This window comes from Pygocentrus nattereri, chromosome 10, assembly GCF_015220715.1.
Source record: "Pygocentrus nattereri isolate fPygNat1 chromosome 10, fPygNat1.pri, whole genome shotgun sequence".
Lineage (NCBI taxonomy): Eukaryota > Metazoa > Chordata > Actinopteri > Characiformes > Serrasalmidae > Pygocentrus > Pygocentrus nattereri.
The window spans coordinates 41,383,308-41,405,115 of NC_051220.1; the positions used below are offsets into that span (position 1 = coordinate 41,383,308).

The 21,808-nt window shown below is 41.9% G+C and overlaps 1 protein-coding gene across 4 annotated transcripts in view; it reads left to right on the forward strand.

The window, feature by feature from the left end:
• Window positions 1–21,808, forward strand: part of daam1a (dishevelled associated activator of morphogenesis 1a) — a 111,659-nt gene that overhangs the window by 64,377 nt on the left and 25,474 nt on the right. For 3 of the 4 annotated variants that reach the window (XM_037542232.1, XM_037542231.1, XM_037542233.1), the window contains 9 exons: window positions 221–324; window positions 686–752; window positions 835–952; window positions 3,108–3,246; window positions 8,146–8,204; window positions 9,812–9,999; window positions 10,862–11,140; window positions 14,314–14,421; window positions 15,097–15,126. In XM_037542232.1, the coding sequence (XP_037398129.1) occupies window positions 221–324; window positions 686–752; window positions 835–952; window positions 3,108–3,246; window positions 8,146–8,204; window positions 9,812–9,999; window positions 10,862–11,140; window positions 14,314–14,421; window positions 15,097–15,126 (1,092 nt within the window). The remainder of the gene's footprint in view (window positions 1–220; window positions 325–685; window positions 753–834; window positions 953–3,107; window positions 3,247–8,145; window positions 8,205–9,811; window positions 10,000–10,861; window positions 11,141–14,313; window positions 14,422–15,096; window positions 15,127–21,808) is intronic. The other variant, XM_037542234.1, reaches the window with a different exon arrangement.

Sequence of the window (21,808 nt, forward strand, 5' to 3'; positions counted from 1 at the left end):
AGAAATGGCAGAAAGAGGCTCGCATTTACATTTTATTGCTTTCATTTTCATTTCCTTTTCGGCTGGATTTGCCTCCCATATACTTTAGTCTCATGTGTCCTAAAGAAGCAAACATGTTTGGACTGATCACCTGCAATTAGGGCTTAGGGGGGAAAAAAAACATGAGTAAGAATTTTTGCCAAACTGTTGATTTAAATTAAAATGAAATGTTTGCCTGCAGACCAGTCTGGAGTTCAGAATTCACTTACGCTACGAGTTCCTGATGCTGGGCATCCAACCGGTCATCGACAAATTACGAACGCATGAGAACGCCACGCTGGATCGGTGAGTATGTTTCTTAATGGCTCGGATTGAAGTAGTCCAGTATTTGAGTCAGTATATATTTATGTATAATATAAAATGCATGCGTACATGTATTTATATTCTGCCTCCCCAAAAACTGAGCGTGAAGAAAAAAGAATTGATCCAGCTTGAGCAGCTCAGGTCCACAGATATAGATGTATACCAGAGGTACCCGCCGGGAAACCCTGCCAGTACAGAATTAGAACATGAATGGAAATTTCTGGCAGGTTCTTCCATAAAGACAAGGATGGCTTCACACAGCTTCCTGTGACTGTATATTTGAGGCCGCTATGAAGTCAGTTTTATTTGACTTTAAACTTCAACCATCCTTTTGTTGTTCCAGGCATTTGGACTACTTTGAAATGCTACGGAATGAAGACGAGCTGGCCCTGGCGAAACGCTTTGAAAACGTATGTTTTCATTTCTGAACCATTTAGTTTTCTGGCCTTTTCACAGCTGAGCTGATCTCCTTCATCTCTCTGTTCCCTTCAGGTTCATATAGACACTAAAAGTGCCACTCAGGTGTTCGAGCTGATCCGAAAGAAGATCAACCACACGGACGCCTTCCCGCACTTTATCTCTGTCCTGCAGCACTGCCTCCACATGCCCTGTAAGTGATGTTTCTGCTGGGATTTCTTATATATATATAGCTGATCATCCAATCACACGGCTTCAACTCAGTGCATTTAGGCCTGTAGAGGTGGTCAAGACGACTTGCTGAAGTGCAGACCGAGCATCAGAACGGGGAAGAAAGGGGATTTAAGGGGCTTTGAACGTGGCGTGGTTGTTGGTGCCAGACGGGCTGGTCTGAGTATTTCAGAAACTGCTGATCTGCTGGGATTTTCACACACAACCATCTCTAGGGTTTACAGAGAACGGTCCGAAAAAGAGGAAACATCCAGTGAGCGGTCAGTTGTGTGGACGAAAATGCCTTGTTGATGTGAGAGGTCAGAGGAGAATGGCCAGACTGGTTCCAGATGATAGAAAGACAACAGGAACTCAAATAACCAACCAACATCTCTGAGGAACGTTTCCAACACCTTGTTGAAAGTCTGACACGAAGAATTAAGGCAGTTCTGAAGGTGAAAGGGGGTCCAACCTTTTACTAGCAGTGTACCTAATAAAGTGGCAGGCGAGTGTGTAATATATATATATATATATAATTTAAATTCTATAAGGAGGCTACACACCTAAGATTTTCACTCACTTTCCACCTGTGTAAATGTGATGTGACAATAAACATGATTTGATTTGATGTGCCTGTTTATAAATGTCAGGACACGTACAGTAAATTTTTTTTTTTTTTTTTTTTTTTTTTTTTTTGTGGGGACAATTAGCTTTTCAGTATGTTTTTAAATGCAGATGGACCTGTTCTCTTGTTTTTTTTTGTGATGTCAGCACTCAAACCCTTCTGGTGTTTGATCCATTTTTGGGGGGTTGTGGGGGGGCATTTCAGAGCCTTTCATGTGCTCTGAAAAGTTTGAGAAGTTTGTGTCAAGTGAACAGTAAATCACGTCTAACGTTTAGTTCATTTTCATCTTACTTATTGTTGAAAGCAACAAGGATAAAATGTTAAATTCCCTTAACATTTAAAAATCCCTAATGAAATATGATCCAGTCGGGAATGTTTTCTCTGTGCTATGTAGGTGGATATAGTCAAGCTGCTGTCCCATTGCTTAGGACTTCAGGAGCCCATTAAACTCGTTAGATTAACTGCCAACATGGCTAGGAAATGACGGAGGAATCAACCAATCACACTTTGATTTCCAATGGGACCAATTTCGTAAGAACATCACTCTAGTCCTTCTGGAAGTTCTAGATACATCACTGACTAGTTGTTAGGAATGGAAAACGGTGGCGGCAGCTGTGTGTCAGGACTCTTTACTGAAAGTCACTGTCACACAAACATACAAGCACTAATGTTATTGTCTGTTACAGACTTTAAATAAAACATGTAGAATGTCTTTTACAAGCTTTATGTGTCCATATTTAATCTAGAATGGCCAAGATTGTTCAGGTGCATCAGCTTAGAGCTAACAAAGGAATAGAAATCCCGTAGGAGTGCTAGCAGAAATTGGTGTGAACATCAAGGTGGTTTTATTTCTTGTTTTTTGACCAAGTTTTGGTATTTGTGACCAAAACTGAAGGCTTAACCAGATCACAGGCATATATTAGTCAGCTGGCTTGATAAGGTCGGCACCCCTCTGACTGTTTGCCACTGCTGGTCCACCCTCGGACCACCCAGGTTATTATCCTGCATACAAGGTCTACCTAGTTTTTAATGTCCTCAGATTTTTAATGCATATAGCATTTTATTTAGGGAAGTAAACTAAGACAGTTATTGCAAATGACAGAGATACAAAAAATGATTAGGTCTAATTTTAAAATGATGTTGGCGACTATCCAAATAAAATATCGAATACATAACACTTTGTTTGGATAGCACACTTTTGATGCTGTGTAGATACTGAATTTACTAAGTTACGTTCAACTCAGTATCTACTAAATTGACTATAATTTTCATGAAGTCTAAACCTGCTCTAATCCAAATCCTAACCCTAATCCCACCACTGGTCAGAATCAACAGATAGTTTGTTAGCACAAAGCTGAATTTTTCAGAGGTCGTTTTCATTTGGACAAAAATCAGAAGGCATATAATTCCCACACTTCCGATTGGGAGGTGAACGTTTGAATGATAACATATGGTGTGATGTGTAACAGTGTAGTTTCTATGTTTTATGGTCGATGGCTGTTTCTCTGTGTAGATAAACGGAGCGGGAACACAGTGCAGTACTGGCTCCTCCTCGACCGAATCGTCCAGCAGATCGTCCTGCAGAACGACAAAGGTCACGACCCCGATGTGGCTCCTTTAGAGAACTTCAATGTGAAGAACGTGGTGCGAATGTGAGTACGCTTAACAACGATCTTTCACGTTGTTTTTCATCAGGGCGCACAGTTGACTATAAGGCAAAGAGAAATGACAAAAAAGCCCTCAGAGCTCTAAATCTCACCGTCATCATGTGGTACGAACAAAGCTAGACTGACTGACCTGTTTATTCACAAGCAAGAAGCATTGCAAAAACCTGCAGATATCACAGCAAAAGCTGGAGAAATACAGGGTGATTCAAACAGATCCGATCGTCTGATTTCAAAGCGCCATGTTTTTATAGCCGTGAGGCGCCGAGGAACCAATCACAATCCAGCTGTAAGAGGGGGTCATAGAGTTTCTGACTGGCTCCTTCAGTCTGAGAGGAGCTGAGACCCCTGAGCAGAAAGCGTTCTGCGTTCTCCACGTCAATAAGAGTGAATCCGTCAGAACTGTGCAGCCTGAATTTCGTGGGCAGTGAAGCTCCAGCAGCTCAGAGCGTTCGGCACTGGTTCCACAGCACTGGATGATCTCCGAAATCCCACTGAAAGAGCCGTGAGAGCAGCGACGCCCGACACGCTCAGTCCAGTCTGGGATGAGTTTGACTGTGGTGTTGATGTCGTCCGTCCAGCTGGAGGAGGTTCAGACTGAGACCTTGTAGAACTACATAATAAACTTTATGCTCATTTAAACCGTTTACAGCTCACTGCACTGATCTGGAACGATTTACAGGAGAAATGAATCAGTTTGAAATTGGCTGAATCTCGAATCTTGAATCAACCTGTATTTCCCTACAAACTGGCAACTGAGAGTGACTTATTATTAAGTGACCCTTATTAGTCCCAGAACGGGGAAATTCCACCTCCGCATTTACCCCAGTGAAACACCACGTACACACTAGTGAACACACACACACACACACACACACACACACACACACACACACACACACAGACACTTTGGGCCAGTGAGCACACTTGGTGGGCAGCCCTATCCACAGGAGCAGTTGGGGGTTAGGTGTCCTGCTCAAGGGCACTTCAGTCACGTACTGTCGGCTCAGGGGATCGAACCGGTGACCTTCCAGTCACAGGGCGGGTTCCATAACCTCCAGGGGAAATTGTGCTCAACACATTGTGAAGGTTAGAAACATTATAAAGGCTCTTATTTGCCTGTTTTCGAGCAGCTCCTCTGTTCCTATGGCGTGCAGAGACGTCTGTTCGCCCTTTTCTCTCTCCCAGTTGCCTGAATCACTCATTTAATCACGTTATCTCACACGTCAGCACTCGTGGATGTTTTGAGTCACATAAGTCAAACACTGGGAATACCGGCACTCCGATCACTGTAGAGCTCAGTTGGAAAGATGTTTTCTTCTCACACGCTACCAAATCCAGTGGGATATGGGTTCAGGGGCCGGATTCATGAGAACTTTCTTCAAGGAAAAACCCTTGCGAAGACTCTTAAGACAAACACTAAGAAGTTCGTAAGAATGTTCTTGAATGCAATTCTTGGAAAAATGTTCTCAAATGTTCTGAATTATTTCCTTTTCTGAGGAAAACCTTCATTGTTGCCTTCTGTCGGATGTATTTTACCATGTATCACAAACGATGCGAGGTACAATTTGAGTTTGTGTTATTTCAGTAGTTTAATCTTCTCAGAGGAGCAAAATGGGGAAGAACGTCAAACCAAGCATTTAAACAATTTTAACAAACAAGAACTGGAGGAGATGGTGGAAGAAACGGCCAACAGGGAAATTTCCTCATTGGAAAATATGATAATTGTGGGGTGACGGGCGAGGATGAGCAGCAGAGGCAGCGTCCGAGATAAATTTAGATGCTGACCTTGTCGACTCGTACAGCCTGAGACAGTGTGAGGCTGTAATGAGGTTAAGAAAACATTTAAGAAGATACTAATTTTAAGAGCAGGAAAGGCAAGTTTATTTATATAGCGCCTTTCAGACTTTGCTGTCATTTAAAGTGCTTTACAAATGAGAAAATACAGAGCTGTTTAAAAGAAATGAAAAATAAACGAGAATAGGACTTATAAGCATGATAATACATAATTAAAACAACATATTTAAAAGAGAGAAATATTCAATTAAAAATTAGATTAGAAATTAAATTGAGAGTTTAAAAATCTAAGTAAAGAAATAAAAAGTGCCGTTACAGAGGAAGAGTAAGGAAGAGGATACCACTCGTTCTTAGAATTAGTCCTAAGACAATAGTAAAGAAAATAATAAATTAAGAAGTTATTTGATGAAAAATAGTTTTTTGTAACTTTTTTTCTTAAGAATGAAGTTAAGAAAAAAGACATTTAGGAAGGAAATTCGTGCATCGATTGTGAAAATTTGTCATAAGGAGCAATTTGAGGTTTTCGGGCCATGGCTGTGCTGGTTCAGCCAAACATTCAAATGAGTTCCCCCTCTTACAGTAAGGTAGTTGGTCAGCCAGGACGTGTTTGGTGGCTGAAGTTTGTTTCTTTAACGTTGTTTTTCTGATTTCTATCTGAAAACTGCCAGAAGTTTATCAAAGCTTAAAACAATAAGAGTCTTGAAGTCCCCAAATTTTCTTATAGCAACACTGTTTTAATACGGTGTCTGAAACCTCATAAGCAAGTCTGTTAGAGATACTGTGTGATGCTTTAGGCCGAATGCTAGTCTGTGGGTCTAAGCCTACATTGCTTGTTAGCTACATTAGCCTCACAGCTCCAGTGTGAAAACCTAAGGAAACAAACTTCTGACACCAAACACGGCTCGGCTGATCAATTGCATTTCATGGACTTTCCAAGGATAATTACATGGATGCTTCCATAACCTGCTATTACTGTTTCATAAACTAACAATCAGTCAATGAGTCGGTGAGAGAGTCGGGTGAGTGAGTCGGTGAGTGAGTCGGGTGAGTGAGTCGGGTGAGTGAGTCGGGTGAGTGAGTCGGGTGAGTGAGTCGGGTGAGTGAGTCGGGTGAGTGAGTCGGGTGAGTGAGTCGGGTGAGTGAGTCGGTGAGTGAGTCGGTGAGTGAGTCCGGTGAGTGAGTCCGGTGAGTGAGTCCGGTGAGTGAGTCCGGTGAGTGAGTCCGTGAGTGAGTCGGTGAAACAACTTAAACAATGGGTGGAGGAAAGATGCTGGGGGCAGGTGTGAAGATGGAGCTTTCTTTTATTATTATTTCTACACAACTCAAAAACACTCGGCTGTTTAGCCCACGAAGTAAGACAAGACACTCGCTGGGAATTTTAAGTCCTTTCTTTTCTTTCTTTATCGCCCGGCCCAGCCTGGCTCGGTCCGGCCTGGCCCGGCTCGGCCCGGCCCCCGTGATTTAGCCAGCAACATTACGAGCAGCCCAAACAGAAAACGACACGCAGGGTTTGCATTTTACAAACTTAATGTGTTAATTGTGCTCATAAACTCTCAGCTAGCCACACTTTTACCATAGCAGTGTTGTAGGTTAGCCTATACCATCTCAAGAAGCCAAAGCTACTCTGGTACTCAGGGCTGTAGCGTCTCAAACAGAGACAAACAGAGCGGGCAGTCTAGGGCCGAACCACAGCTATTCTGAGGTCAGCGGAGAGGCAGTCACTGCTCATTTGGTAGTTATGTCCCTTTTTCCACACCGAGTCTCTTAAAACTCTTTCAGATCCTTCTGAAACTACCAATGTCCGGACCTCGGTGTCCTCCTAGCCAGTTATGGCCATGGAAGTGAACTCTAAAGTTGCTGAAGCTGCTTAAACTCCAGCTCCAGACTTTGTCTAGCTCAAGTCTGATCACGTTACCTGTCAGTGAAGTTACTATTTATAATTTTCATATTGATTTTTTGGGGTAACAGTGCATCCTTTGAAAATTTCACAGAAAAAACTCAGTGTTACATTTTATATTAGTGTAAACATCAAGGCCCCATTCGCCTGTATACATCCATACTTTGGGTTATTAATATACTGCGGTTTTAACACTGTCTGTCGTTTAGAAGATTTTGTGGGGATTTTTGTAATTTTGCTTTAGAAATATAATCCTGAGCCCATAATCCAGAGTTTGAGGTAATTGGGTCGTTTTGGGGAAGGAAGCTCTGCCCCCATTCTCAATCTGACCACTGCTCTGGATTTCGGGAGGGCTAGATCGAGTCTTAGGAACAGGTTTTCACGGGTGATGTAGTGCTGCACTCAGCCCTGAATGCTGCTTATAATTATTAAAAAGTCTTAAAAGATTTAAATTGTGCATTAGAGGGGAGTTTTATGCTCCCCTGCTGGTTTTACTGATTACATAGTGAAGTCATCTTTAAACTGTGGTTGGAATCTGCCCAGTGGTTGTTATGACAACAGTGGAAGTAGTTATGTTGTTAGTTGATTATTAACAATCGTATCTCCAAAAACTGTCACTTTACAGGAGAAGCCAAACCAATTTTATGTTTTAATGGAGGAATATTTTTGTTCCAAATAATTTTAGAGCGTTTCTGTTGTTGTCATAAAATTTTGACACAACATAAAGGGCAACTGCTATTTTCAAATTATGAAAAAAATGAAAAAACGGAGATACAAGGTTTTGTCCTGAAGAGTGTGGGTGTGTATGTATAATTAATATATATATATATATATATATATATATATATATATATATATAATTATTAGTGTGTGTGTGTGTGTGTGTGTGTGTGTGTTTGTGTTTTCCATTTCCAAAAAGCAGTTGCCCTTTATGTTGTGCATACTTGGTGACTTCCAAATGACTTGGAAGTCTGGTTCCATTGACTTACATTTAAAAGTTATCATTTTGGAGATACGAGGTTTTATTTGTATATAAGAACTTTATCGGGTGCCTTTGGTTCCAGAACATCTAACAGATCCTCATCTGCCTGGTTTCCTTTGTCTGAGGAATTGTAGCCTGTTTGTTTGTAAGTGGGGGATTTAGATTGAAGTCCTGTAACCTGTTCTAACCTCCTTCCCTCTCGTTTTCGCAGGTTAGTCAATGAGAACGAAGTCAAACAGTGGAAAGAGCAGGCGGAGAAGATGAGGAAAGGTACGTGAGCACAACCCTCACTTCAGTCTCGGCAGAGCGATGACTCTGACTTCTGAATCCACCGTGTTCGTCTGGGCCTTTTGATGTCTCGTTTTGACGACCTTGGTTCCAGGTTGTTCAGCTGTTCTTCTGTCACAGCTGCCGACTGAAAAGCTGCTCAGTGGTGACGACAGTTTGGGAATTTAGTGTCGTCTGATCTTCAGAGTCTGATCAAGTCAGACTGAGCCGTAAAACTGCCTCAATATCAGGTTCAGCTCAGTTCGGTCAGTTTTTCCAGATCGGTATTAATGTTGTTTTATTCCAGCCAGTCTGAAAACGTGATGTTATGGTGAAATAAGTTGGAACCTTCTCAACCAATCAGATTGCATGGCATGTTGCATTCAGTGATTTGCCAATGACGCCTTATAGCGTCAGATTTTTATCATAAATTGTGACAAATGAAATGTTAATGACTGTTTATAATTACTGATTACTAGCTATTTCTGATGGGCGTTCCAATGAAATCTGGATCTGTAAAGCAGATTATTGCTGCAATAATTTTTACAGTTTTAAGATTTATTGCAAGAAAACCTGAACATAATCTGAATTTGATGTCAAGGATGCAGTTTATTATAAGGAATAAAGTTGTTCTTAAAATGCTACAAACATAGTCACAGGTTTTGATAAACATATTGTAGATACTGTATTGCAGAAATGTAATTATGGACCACAGATATCAAGCCAAGTCAAGTCAAGTCAAAGTTTATTTATATAGAGCAGTGGCAAGGAAAAACTCCCTAAGAGCAGGAGGAAGAAACCTTGAGAGGAGCCAAGACTCAAAAGGGCAACCCATCCTCCTCTGGTCCACACTGGGCAGCAAACGGCGTTAGTATAAAATATTAGAACACAAAGCGGGGAAAAACCGGTGGAGCAACGGTTAATTAAGTAGTTTGAATTGATGCAGCAGCAGCAGCAGGAGGGGTCAGTTCATGCAGGTGAGGTTTGCACAGCGTTGTACAGTGTGAAGCTCCTTGGTGGTCAAAACAGTCCAGAAGGCCGGGCACTCACTGAAGGCAGAAGAAGCGACAGCGTCAGACCCACAGGATGAGCAGCTGTTCAACTCCGCAAAGAAAAGGAAGCACACAGAGAGTCAGTTCTGTAATGAGTGACTGATCACAGATAACAGGGTTAACAGAGCAGCAGAGACTCTGGCAGGTCTAGATATTACAGCCTAACTAAAAGAGAGAACCAGAAAGGTAACAGAGACATTGTCCATCGTCAACAAACCTGAGTGAGTGCGTGAGAGCTGTGGGACGACGGCACCAACGCTCCCAGTTTTTTATTCACTGTGTGTCTGTACTTGTGGATACATGTGTGCTAAACATGTATTCTGTGTTCCTAACAGGCATTTGTCATGTTTAGGGATCCGAGAACTAATACAAAGTCTAAAGAAAAATGTAATGTAAAGAAAGCAATTCAATGTTTTGGATGGTCGGTTTTCACTTTGGGACGACTGGCATTTTTTTCTGGGATGTAATTCAACTGCGTAGGTTTTGAAATATAATTACAATATTGAAATCTAATCTAATCGATTCACTGCCACTTGTTTTTGTGCTGTTGCTGTGCAGAACACCACGATCTGCAGCAGAAGCTGGAGAAGAAGGAGAGAGAGTGTGATGCCAAGGCTCAGGAGAAGGAGGAGATGATGCAGACGCTCAATAAGATGAAAGAGAAGCTGGAGAAGGAGAGCAGCGAACACAAGCTGGTCAAACAGCAAGTGGCTGAACTGTCCGCCCGACTGCACGAGCTCAGCACCGTACGCTCCCCTCACTAACACACACACACACACACACACACACACACACACACACACACACACACACACACACACACACACACGATACAGACAGACAGCAGTGTAGATAATATAAAACACTACTGGACCTGCCCAGAATTACAAACTGCTATAAGGGGGTAAAACCCATCTTTAATACAAAGCCAACCCCTGTGTGAGCAGTTGTTTATAATTAGTCACTGGTGTTACTGACCGTCATCGGTGTTCCACATAATAAAGGAAACACCAGAGACGTTTTTAATGATCAATGCATTTTCCTAAACGGCTGCTACAGAACATCAAACCACACGCTGTCCATCAGGGAACTCCACTAAATTCCATATTTTAATCCACTAAAATATGCAATTTAATCCATTTGTGTTTCTATTTTTACACAATGACCTCAGAATAAAGTCGGTCACACCAGTGACGTCAGCTAGAAGCTTCATATGAGATCATGAGCTGAATGAGAAGATCTCTGAGAACTGAGAGACGCAGTGGACTCACCATGAGCTTTTCTTCATAGATCCTCAGAAAACAGGTCAAAGGAGGTCGAGTGACGTCATCGGTGTGACTTATTTCATTTCAAAATAAGAGATTTTTGTTATGCTATTTTGTTATTACACCAGTGACAGGACTCCTGGAGACCACAACTTTCGTTTTATAAAATGGGATGAATATCGACTCTATATATATATATATATAGACTATATATATATATATATATATATATATATATATATATATATAGACTATATACAGAATACATCGACTACGTTTGGGGTGAGTTTTTCCCCAAATTATCACTTTAGCTGATGAAACTATTTCCATTTTTTTTTTTTAGCGGCCGAACGTTCCTGGTGGTCCTCCTCTTGTCCCTGGGGCCCCTGGAGGCCCCATTCCTCCTCCCCCAGTGCCTACTGACATCCCTCTACCTCCTCCACCTCCAGGTGGGGCTCCACCTCCACCTCCACCTCCTCCACCTCCTCCAGGTGGTCCCCCGCCACCACCTGGCCTACCCTTCGGTGCACCCCTGCTGCCTGGAGGTCCTGGGCTGAAGAAGAAGAACATCCCTCAACCTTCAAATCCACTCAAATCCTTCAACTGGACCAAGCTTAATGAGGCGAGTCAGTGTAGCTCACATGCATTTAAACAAGGGAGACGATGAATGTATAAATAAGTAAGTAAACAAATAGTTAAATAATTGACTGAACAGGGGCTTCCGAGTGGTGCAACCATCTAAGCGTTGGCCCCGTCATCCGGAGATCACGAGTTCGATCCCTGGTGATGCTACAGCCTTCCGTAGTCGGGAGTCCAAGAGAGCACGATTGGCCTCGCTCTCTCTCTGGGTGGGTAGGATGTCCCCCCCTTCTCCCCCCATCACTCAACTCGATTCTAGTCGGGCGTCTGTCAGCTGACGTAGCAGATCTGGTGGTTGACGCTTTCCTCCGAGTGCGTTCGGCTGTCCAGTGAAGTTTTGTGAGCGGCCGTTCGAAAAGATGCAGTGGCTGGTTTCACAGGTCTTGGAGGAAGCCTGTGCTGCCTTCACCCTCCTAGCCTTGATGATATTGTGTGACTGGGGGAGTCCTAACTGCTAGGTGGAATTGGAATAATTGGGTAAAAAAATTTGGGTAAAAATCCCCCCCAAAAAAATAAAATCTAAAATTCACTGAACAAAATGAAACTGGACCCAAAGCAGTTCAGGAAAGAATAACAGCAGGTTATAGAAGTTTATAGAATGGAGGGAAAGGAACAAATGAAAGGCACATAAAGGAGTAATGAAGTTGAGAAAAACAGAGGAGATCAGAAACAATGTTTACTCCCTGTGTGACATGACCACCTTTCTGCAATATGGATCACATTAATGTTCTGATCCTGTCTATGACAACACAGGTACACTGTTAGAAACGAAGGTTCTGTTCAGGTACATTTTCCTTCATCAAGGTCCAAACAGTCTAAATGTTCCCTCAAAGCTGCAGCAGTGGGTTTAAGGTCTGATTGTGGAGCTTAAATCAGTTCCTCCAGGTGAAAAGTTGGTATTTGTTCCTTTTCATAACCGATTGTTTTAAAACCGAGCAGTAGAATAAAAGCCTGGAGGCGAGGCAGGGTGGGGTGTGTGGAGTCAGTCCAGCTTAGAACAGATCATCTCAGTGGATTATGGTTCAGTTATGTTCCCTGACTGAAGGTACTGAGATGGAGCCTTGAGGGTTCCACCCCAGTGACGGGAGGGGAACTGCCCCAGTCACTGTTTAGTACCTTTATTTTGGAGAGTATAGAATGTGTTTCAACCATTCCAGGCTGGGTTTCCAAAAAACATTGTAAGCCCTATTGGAGCTGGATTAGTTTTAGCAGATTAGGTTCAGTAATGCAGTTTGTGTGTGATTTGACTGGCTGATTTGTACAGCATGAAGGACCTGTGTAATTCCCCCAAATTAGCTCAAATAGCCCAAATCCAGACATCATCGCATGGACAGTTACAATAGAGTTATGCGACAGGTGCTAGACTTTTGAATGATAGCAACTTTATGTGGCTAAATGGCAAAAATGGCGGCAAAACCCCCAAAACACAGCACTGGACGAGGGACAGGACTTCACATCTCATTTCAGTGTGGAGTGACATCTGTTATCAGTGGCAATTCAGAGTGATGGTGCATAATCGTAGCGTATGGGATGGAATATGCACTGAATTGTTGTGGATTTCAGTATTCCTAAACCTGAAGATTAAGGAACCGGGTGAAATCAAGCTCCATTTAGCTGAAAGCCTGGTCTTCCCATCGCAGAATAAAATTGGAGGTTCTGTTTCAATCCTGCGATGTTGTTACCACATTACTGAACAGGACTGCTGTTACCGAGGATCTCAGAGTTCAGTGAATTGTAGGAGGTAATGTCCTCTGGGATTGTTACTTGGCAGACTGGAAAAAGCTAGACGTGGCAGATTCCGACTGGATTAAATTCACAGATCTCGTCTGTAATCGCTCAAATTATGACGCCGCCACAGATCAAACTAATCCAGCTCCAATAGGGCTTGGTGCTTGGATCAACTGTTAGAGAAAGTGTTCAGTGTGATGCTCGCTCTACCATTTAAGAGTCATCTTTTGAGCTGTTGCATCTTCCTCTTTATGCTTTAGAAATATAGATTTAATATTGCCATGTTACTGTGCTGATAAATGTAACTATCTACATCTTTACATAGTTCAGTTATTTATTACATGGACTCTTTATTCACATCCTGCATGGACAGGTTTGAGTCTGCGCTTCTGACTTTCTCCTCTTTGTCTTGATGTCAACAAAGAAAAAAATGCCAAAAATCTTAAGTGCACTCTTAAAAAAATGGTTCTTCAAAGGTTCTTTAGTGAAGAAAATGGTTCTATGAAGAACCATGAACACTCAAAGAACCCTTTGCATGATTAAACGGTTCTTCAGATTGATGCCGAATGTGCTGAAGATGGTTCTATATAGAACCTTTTTGAATGGGTTATTCTCTTGTTACAAGCGTGACATGGTAACAATAGAATAACCTTTTTGGGTGCTATATAGAACCATTTTCAAAAAAGCTTGGTATAGAACCACCTACAGCTCATTCTTAAGATTCTTTTCACGATGCAAAAAAACCCTTTAATCATGCATAGTTCTTTGCGTGTTCATGGTTCTGTATAAAACCATTTTCTTTACTAAACAAGTTAAACATTTTTTAGTGAATGCATTTTTTTCTTTAAACAAAAAGAAGCCATAACATAAAAAAACAATAACTCATAAAATTCAACTCCTAGTGAAATATCTCCTGTTCTATGTGTGGATTGAAAGTTTAGAATCTGCACTTTCCACACATTTTCTCTACTTGTTTAAATGAACTGAGGGAAAAATCATTTAAGATTACCGTGTTATATTGATACTGTTGATGCCTAAGGGTTGAAGGCAAGTTGACCATTTTTAATGTTGTCATTTTTGGTATATAATTAGTTTGCCTGCAGGTTAAGTCATATGCAAAAAGTTGAACATGATCAAATTATGGTTTGTTGATTTTTCTAAGTGAACATAAGACTACTGCAATTTTTTTTTGCACAACCTCTGTTTATTTGCTGAATTTAACACTTTGGAAAAACATAAAATGTGCCATAACTTTCACACATGCCACATTTTTATGTTCCTTTTCCAATATGTGAGTCAAAAACCAGTAAGACGTATCATTTGACCAGGGTGCCAAAACTTATGCATACGACTGCATGCTGCAAACATTGCATATTTAGTGGAAGTTTCGTCTGCTGTGAGTGAACTTCGTGTTTTTCTGTCCCACAGAATAAACTGGAAGGGACATTGTGGATGGATATGGACGACGTTATGGTTTTTAAGGTCCTGGACTTGGAGGACATCGAGAGAACCTTCTCAGCCTACCAGAGACAGCAGGTACGACTGACCTCATGCTGTAAAAGAGCAAAGTTTAGGACGTTAAGGCCCATGCATCATGCACATAAGGGTAATTTTCTTCTTAGAACAGTAAAACAAACAGGGAGAGCCACTCTTGTCTAATAGGACTTTACAGTGGGGTCTTAATCGGCTGAGACTAAAACCAGAAGAAAATGAAGATGATTTGAAAAACGTAATTCATATTTTAACATTCAGATGCTGTCTTCAGATCACTAGCAAACATCAGACCTTATTTACCATGACTGCCTCATCCATTTCTTTTGGATAAGTGACAAAATGTCCCAAATTATGGCTGCAAGCGGTAATCTTAGGGGTCCAAGCACTGTTTGGAAATTAAGTCCCAGTTTGAATTTGCTAGCAACACCCAGTGATTAGAGAAAATGACATACAAATACATTTACATATAAATGCCAGCTTGGTAATAACCTGTGGTATTTACAAACGGTTGGTGAACACCCTCACATTGCAGAGTTTAAACTAACTAGCAATTCAGAGACCAAGTTTTGCATTCTGCACATTGTCTGTAACTCTTTCCTTTCCTTCGTCTGCTCCTCTGTTTCTCTCTATGCGCTGTGGTCTGCTGTGTAATTCTCTATAGCACCCTTTTGCTTTTAACTAACATCACGATATTCCTGCTCTCTGCATGCTCTCTAGGACTTCCTTCTTTTCAATAGCTTTAGACAGGTGAGTGGACCCTCTAATCAGTTGCATGTTTAAGCTTTTGCAAAAATGCCATCTGTTTGCCATTTATTTATTTAATTAATTAATTAATTAATTAATTAATTAATTAATCTAGACTTTATAAACCAACTCCTGTATATATTTCTTTATACCTAGGTGTTCATATTGATTTGTGAGTTGCTGCTGTATGTGTTGGAAGTTTTATCAAGAATTTATTAAATATGTATGTTGTTCTTTACAAAATTTGTGTGTTCAGGAATCACGAAAAGTGAAAATAAACACAAAATGTAATCACAAAGAGAAACAGGGTTGAGTGAAAATGTTAAAATAGCTTACATGTAGTTAACCAAGTACTAACAATCATTTGCAGATTTTATTACGATTACAGCTTTTGTCAGACACTTTTTTCCAGAGTGACATTTTTTGCACAGGTAGGCAAGGGTAGTATTAAGAGTCTTGCTCAACTACTCTTATTGGTATAGTGTAGGATAATTGTAAAGGAAAAATTGGTTAGAATGAAAGAAAACAGCAGTTGATGCACAATGTCTGTTTACATGCAAAGGTTTTCTCCAATTCTTATTGAATACATTCCGATTGTAGATTAAGACTGAGGTGTTTATTCTCACTCTACTCAACAATCTGCTGGAAAATCTCTGATTCAATGCTCACTACAAGCAAACCGATCCAAAATTTACGTGCATGCATAGAGAACCACTTAGTGTAGACGTTACCATGACAACCAGCATCATGTGAGCTCCAGTCAGAGTGAGATGAGCAGCAGTGAGCAGTGATTGTGTTTTTAACTGCTTTAAAATGACGTCAGACTCAGGAAAACGTCCTTCACACGTCCTTATTAAAGAAGGCCGAGAGGAAGACGTCGTGTTCTGAGACACATAAGCTGGACGTCCGTCCCACCGCCGTCTTTTAAAGATCAGAGCATGAACTTCGTCTCCTCTGCAGACCAGTTTCTGCTCCGCCGTGTTGAACCGTATAAACTCTCACTGTGACGTGACGCTCATGCAGAACGGACTTAAACTTTCCGATAGGGAATGTAATCGGATACAGGCGTTTACACGGATATTATTCTTCTATTTAACAGATTATTTACAGGATTACCCACCTCGTGCAATTGGATAGAAACTGTTTTCTGAATGGCCTCAACCAGACTAGACTATTAAGACTGAGGTGTTTATATGGACGAATTCTATTCTGATTGCGCTTTTAGCCGGATTATTATTATTATTAACAGATTATTAAATTGCATGTGAATGTGGCTACTGTGCATATATTAGATCTATTAAAATAACAGTAACATAACATTTTTCAGTATTGTATTTATCCAATAAACGTTCAACAGGAACAAAATATATACAAAATAATGACGTTACTATCCAGTTATCTGCATTTTAATATAAGATCTTCTCTGAAAGCACATTTTGTTCTTTTTTCATTCACATTTTGTGAAAACAGTTGTTTGTCTGTTTTTTGTGGCCTGTTAACTGTTCCTGATCCCTGCAGCTTGTCTAAATGGATCCATTGTGTGCTGTAAAGCATCACTGTGAAAAATACCATCCTGATGAATGAATGTTGTTTACTCGTGAACTTTTCAGTGTGTATCTGCTTGTAGTTTGCCAATGTATGTGCCATGCAGTCATTCAACCAACTGTAGTCTTAGTGAGCATAATAAAAGGCAGGATTTCCTTACCTCACTTTTTGATGTAGGACATAAATATTGTTAAAATTTCATTCAGTTCCCAGTCTGTGCAGATCAAATCAAGTCAAGTCAAAGTTATTTATCTAGCTCTTTTTACAACAGGTGTTGTCACAAAGCAGCTTTACAGAAAAACTGGGGTCCGAGCCCCCATGAGCGTTGCCAGTGGTGGGAAAAACTCAAAGAGCAACAGGAAGAAACCTTGAGAGGAACCAAGACTCAGAAGGGGAACCCATCCTCCTCTGGTCGACACCGGATAACAGCAGAAAATGAGATTTGACCATTAATATAAGATACAGAAAGAAAGGAAAAGCAGGAGTGTCTATGATTAAAATGTCTATGATTAAAAAAATGCAGCAGCATCATCAGGGGGGTGCGTTCATGCAGGTGAGGTTTGCACAGCGTTGTACAGGAGGAAGCTTCATGGTGCTCAGTATGGATGGGGGGTTGATCCTTAGATGCATCGCGATGCGGACGTGGACGATTCTGAATCAATTCACAAATGTCAAAAATAGATTTTCTAAATATTTAATTTATGGCATAATGTTGACGGAACGCTAAAGGCAGAACTTGGACATGTGTAAGTGCAGCGCCCAGACAGTCTGTGATGGCACATAATAGAAACACACCTGGATGAGCGAGAAATCCACCCGGCTCTGCATTAAAAACCAGGTTCGGTCAAAAATTCCTCAAAAATAGAGCAGCTTATTGTAAAATGTCTCTCAACATTCAACTGTTTTATGAGGCTGAACTCGCTTCTCTTTCTGCCGCTTCTTGTTCACATTTTCCCGTTCCACCTTAAATGATGTAGATGTGCCACCATTTAAGGTGGAACGGAAAAATTCGAAAGAGAACTTTAGTGTTCGACAGTCTCTCATTGCAGGTTTAATGTTCCAGGAAACCAACTGCGCTGCTTATTAATGCGAGTAAGTCCATTCGTCTCCAAATGTTCGTCTGAAATCTCTTTACCTTTTCGCTGTGACTAGCCAGGTGAGACGGCGTTGCTGTGTGACCTGCAGTCCGCACGCCAGTTCTGAGTCATTGAGTATCAGGGCTTTCTCACGGTGTTGCACGCTTTGAAGCCGTGATACGGAATCGAATTGTGAGGTCCCTAGAGATTCCCACCCCTAGTGGCCAGACTGGGCCGGGAAACAGGCGAGCAGTGGGCACCTGATCAAGCCAGTGTTAAGAGAGTGAAACAGAGACTCCGGCAGGCTGAGCTTTAACAGAGTATTAAGCATGAGAGCAGCAGGACGACAGCACCAACACTCCCAGTCACTGTAGTACTCAGTCAGTGAACCCCCAAAATCTGCACACAGCTAATTATCAAAAGCTTGGCTAAACAGTTTTTAGCCTGGACGTAAAGACTGAGGCTGTGTCTGAGTCCCGAACACTGACTGGAAGCTTATTCCAAAGCTGGGGGGCTTTGTGCGAGAATTCTCTCTCCGCCTCGCACCTGAGTAGGCGTAACGGCTCATAATAAGAAAGAAGTTCACTCAGGTGCTGAGGGCCAAGTCCATTTAAGGGCTGAGTCCCGGGGAGCAGTTGGGGGTTAGGTGTCTTGCTCAAGTCATGTACTGTCGGCTCTGGGGATCGACCGGCGACCTTCCGCTCACAGGGCGGGTTCCCTAACCTCCAGCCCATTAGCCTCACCCATTAACAGTGAAGTTAAAAGGGATGTTTGAGCTGCACCGCTGGCTGTATTTAGATTAAAAAACATTCCTTCAGGCTACTAGCGGCGCTCTGTTGGCAACCCGGCCCATCGTCAGTGATGGCAGAGAAGGGAAAATTTCCGCCAGCCTCTTGTTCGAATTTTCCATTAGCATTAACTTTTTTTTTTATGCTTGTTATGAAGTAAACAACCATAATACATTACAGTCAACATTAAAGTAAGATAATATGATGGTTATTGTAATTTTTAAAGAAGAAACTCACATTTAGGTGTTTCTTTGGTCTCTTGTTCAGTCGTCTTGCTGGTTTTTCTTTTATTTATTTATTTATTTTTATATATCTCTCTGTTTTGGAGTGTCTGAAAATCTCCGCTTGGAGGGTCAAGTAGCCCTAATGCTTTGCCCTACCCCTCCATCTCAACAAAAATTGGGACAAACAACCCTAAACTTGAACAACCAAAACAGAGGGCTAAGTAGTAGGGATGAGGGGTGAAATGGGATTGAGCCAAAGAGCTCGGAAAAAGGGCGTATGGGCCCTTTAAGGTTAAACAAACGCTCCGGTCTAGTCTGGCTCAAAGGCCTCCTGTATCCTTGAATCACCTCGTTGTCTTTTCTCCCCACACTAAAGTGGATTTCTGCTCTGAGAAACAACTGGACGCTGTATTCCACGCGGCCTGTTTCCCAGATGGCCGTGTGCTGGCAGTTTTTAAATCATAATGACCGTTTTATAATCCTGTTGTACGCCATGTGCTGGAGCGGTTTATAAGCAGCGAGTTTTTTTTGTTTGAGTTTTTTTGTATTAGACACAATGTAATAGTTTTTATTGTTGAGTTAATTTGAGACAGCAGGTGTTTAATAGGCTCAGTAGAGGTGCACGTCTGTCAAAATATAATAAGATTGCTGCAGATACGTTCAAGATACAGGAAAAAACATTCAGTAACACTTTACAGGAACTACATGTTCATAATGCATTCAGGGCAAATTCATGATCAGTACAGTAACCTCTCCATTATGACTTCATAATGGCATTGAAATGTTCATTTTACACTGTTTCCAAAAGTTTTCACTCACCCATCCAGATCATTGAATTCAGGTGTTCCAGTCACTTCCACGGCCACAGGTGTATAAAGCCGAGCCCCTAGGCCTGCAGACTGCTTCTACAGACATTAGTGAAAGAATGGGTCGCTCTCAGGAGCTCAGTGAATTCCAGCGTGGTACCGTGATCGGACGCCACCTGTGCAGCAAGTCCAGTCGTGAAATTTCCTCACTACTAAATATTCCACAGTCCACTGTCAGTGGGATTATAACAAAGTGGAAGCGATTGGGAACGACAGCAACTCAGCCACGAAGTGGTCGGCCACGTAAAATGACAGAGCGGTCAGCGGATGCTGAGGGGCATAGTGCGCAGAGGTCACCAACTTTCTGCAGAGTCAATCACTACAGACCTCCTAACTTCATGTGGCCTTCAGATCAGCTCAAGAACAGCGTAGAGAGCTTCATGGAATGGGTTTCCATGGCCGAGCAGCTGCATCCAAGCCTTACATCACCAAGCGCAGTGCAAAGCGTGGAATGCAGTGGAGTAAAGCACCGCCACTGGACTCTAGAGCAGTGGAGACGTGTTCTCTGGAGTGACCAATCACGCTTCTCCGTCTGGAAATCCGATGGACGAGTCTGGGTTTGGTGGTTGCCAGGAGACGGTACTTGTCCGACTGCATTGTGCTGAGTGTAAAGTTTGGTGGAGGGGGGATCATGGTGTGGGGTTGTTTTTCAGGAGTTGGGCTCGGCCCCTTAGTTTCAGTGAAAGGAACTCTTAAAGCTTCAGCACCAAGAGATTCTGGACAATTTCACGCTCCCAACTTTGTGGGAACAGTTTGGGGACGGCCCCTTCCTGTTCCACCATGACTGCACACCAGTGCACAAAGCAGGTCCATAAAGACGTGGATGAGCCAGTTTGGTGTGGAAGAACTTGACTGGCCTGCATAGAGTCCTGACCTCAACCCCATAGAACACCTTTGGGATTTAAGGAGTACATTACTAAAGAGTATTTAATAATGTTCTTCTATGCTTATAAGGCCTTCATTAATAAAATATATTTATCAACTGGTTAATCACCTTTTAAAACAGCTGGACCTGATTTTGTTCCTGTTTTTGGTTCAGTGAAATAGTTTTTTTTCTTCTGAATACTGTTTCGCTGCTTAAAATCATGTGATCCACGTGAAACACTACAGTATTGACGCAGATGTTAGTGTTCCTGATGTAGAAGTCCAGTGTCAGCTGATTCTTTAAGTGAAATAGACCAGGCTAACTTTAAGATTTCGTCCAGTGTTCACGCCTCTGTCTGCTCAGCTGGTTACTGGCTGCTGCCCTGATGGTAGATGTTCACAGTAAAGTGTAGACAATCACGCAGAGCCGGTAGGAGGACATTCCTCTGGTGACTGCTGTATTGATCATAGCTGACTCACTGTGCATAACTGTGTGTGGCCAGAAGAGTGGCCATATGGCGTGTTAGGGAGCAGTGGCCACCTCTGGCCACCTCTTTGCTGATCTCCTGCAGGAAATAATTGAAAAATTATTCACTGAAATTTAATAACATGACCATTTTAAACACTCATCAGACTCATCAGCTTGGGGGAGGGGTCCGAAGCACAGCCCGTTACAAAACACGTGTGCAGTTACACATTTCCACCAGAGAGGGCTCCAAATCCCCCAAACATGCATAGTGCAGCTTTAATGAATGTTTCAGTGTGATTATGTAATGGTAATGGAGTGTTACTGTACTGGTTATGAATGCTTCATGTACATGTAGTTACTGTAAAATCTTAACTAACGTACTTTATCTCAGTGGCTTTGTGACCTGTGGGCCGAGGTGGTCCTGCTAGGGGCCCGTTGGCCACCAGTTTTTAATTACACAGGTTTTCTACGTTAAAAAAATTGAACCAAATGTAATTTTAAATTCATAACGTATTGTTTTGAGAATTTTTTGCAAAAATAAAACATATTTAGATCAATGTTATTGATCAGTCTGGCAAAACTGGCTGGCTGGTTCGATCCCCAGAGCCGAAAGGATGTGATTGAGGTGCCCTTGAGCAAGACACCTAACCCCCAACTGCTCCCTGGGTGGTGCGGATAGGGCTGATCCAGGCAGGTGTGCTCACTGCCCCCTAGTGTGTGTGTTCACTAGTGTGTGGTGTTTCACTGCACGGATGGGTTAAATGCGCAGGTGAAATTCCCCTGTTGTGGGACTAATGAGGGTCACTTAACCTTGATGTGTCTATTTTCTGTGCATCTCTTTTATATTGTATGG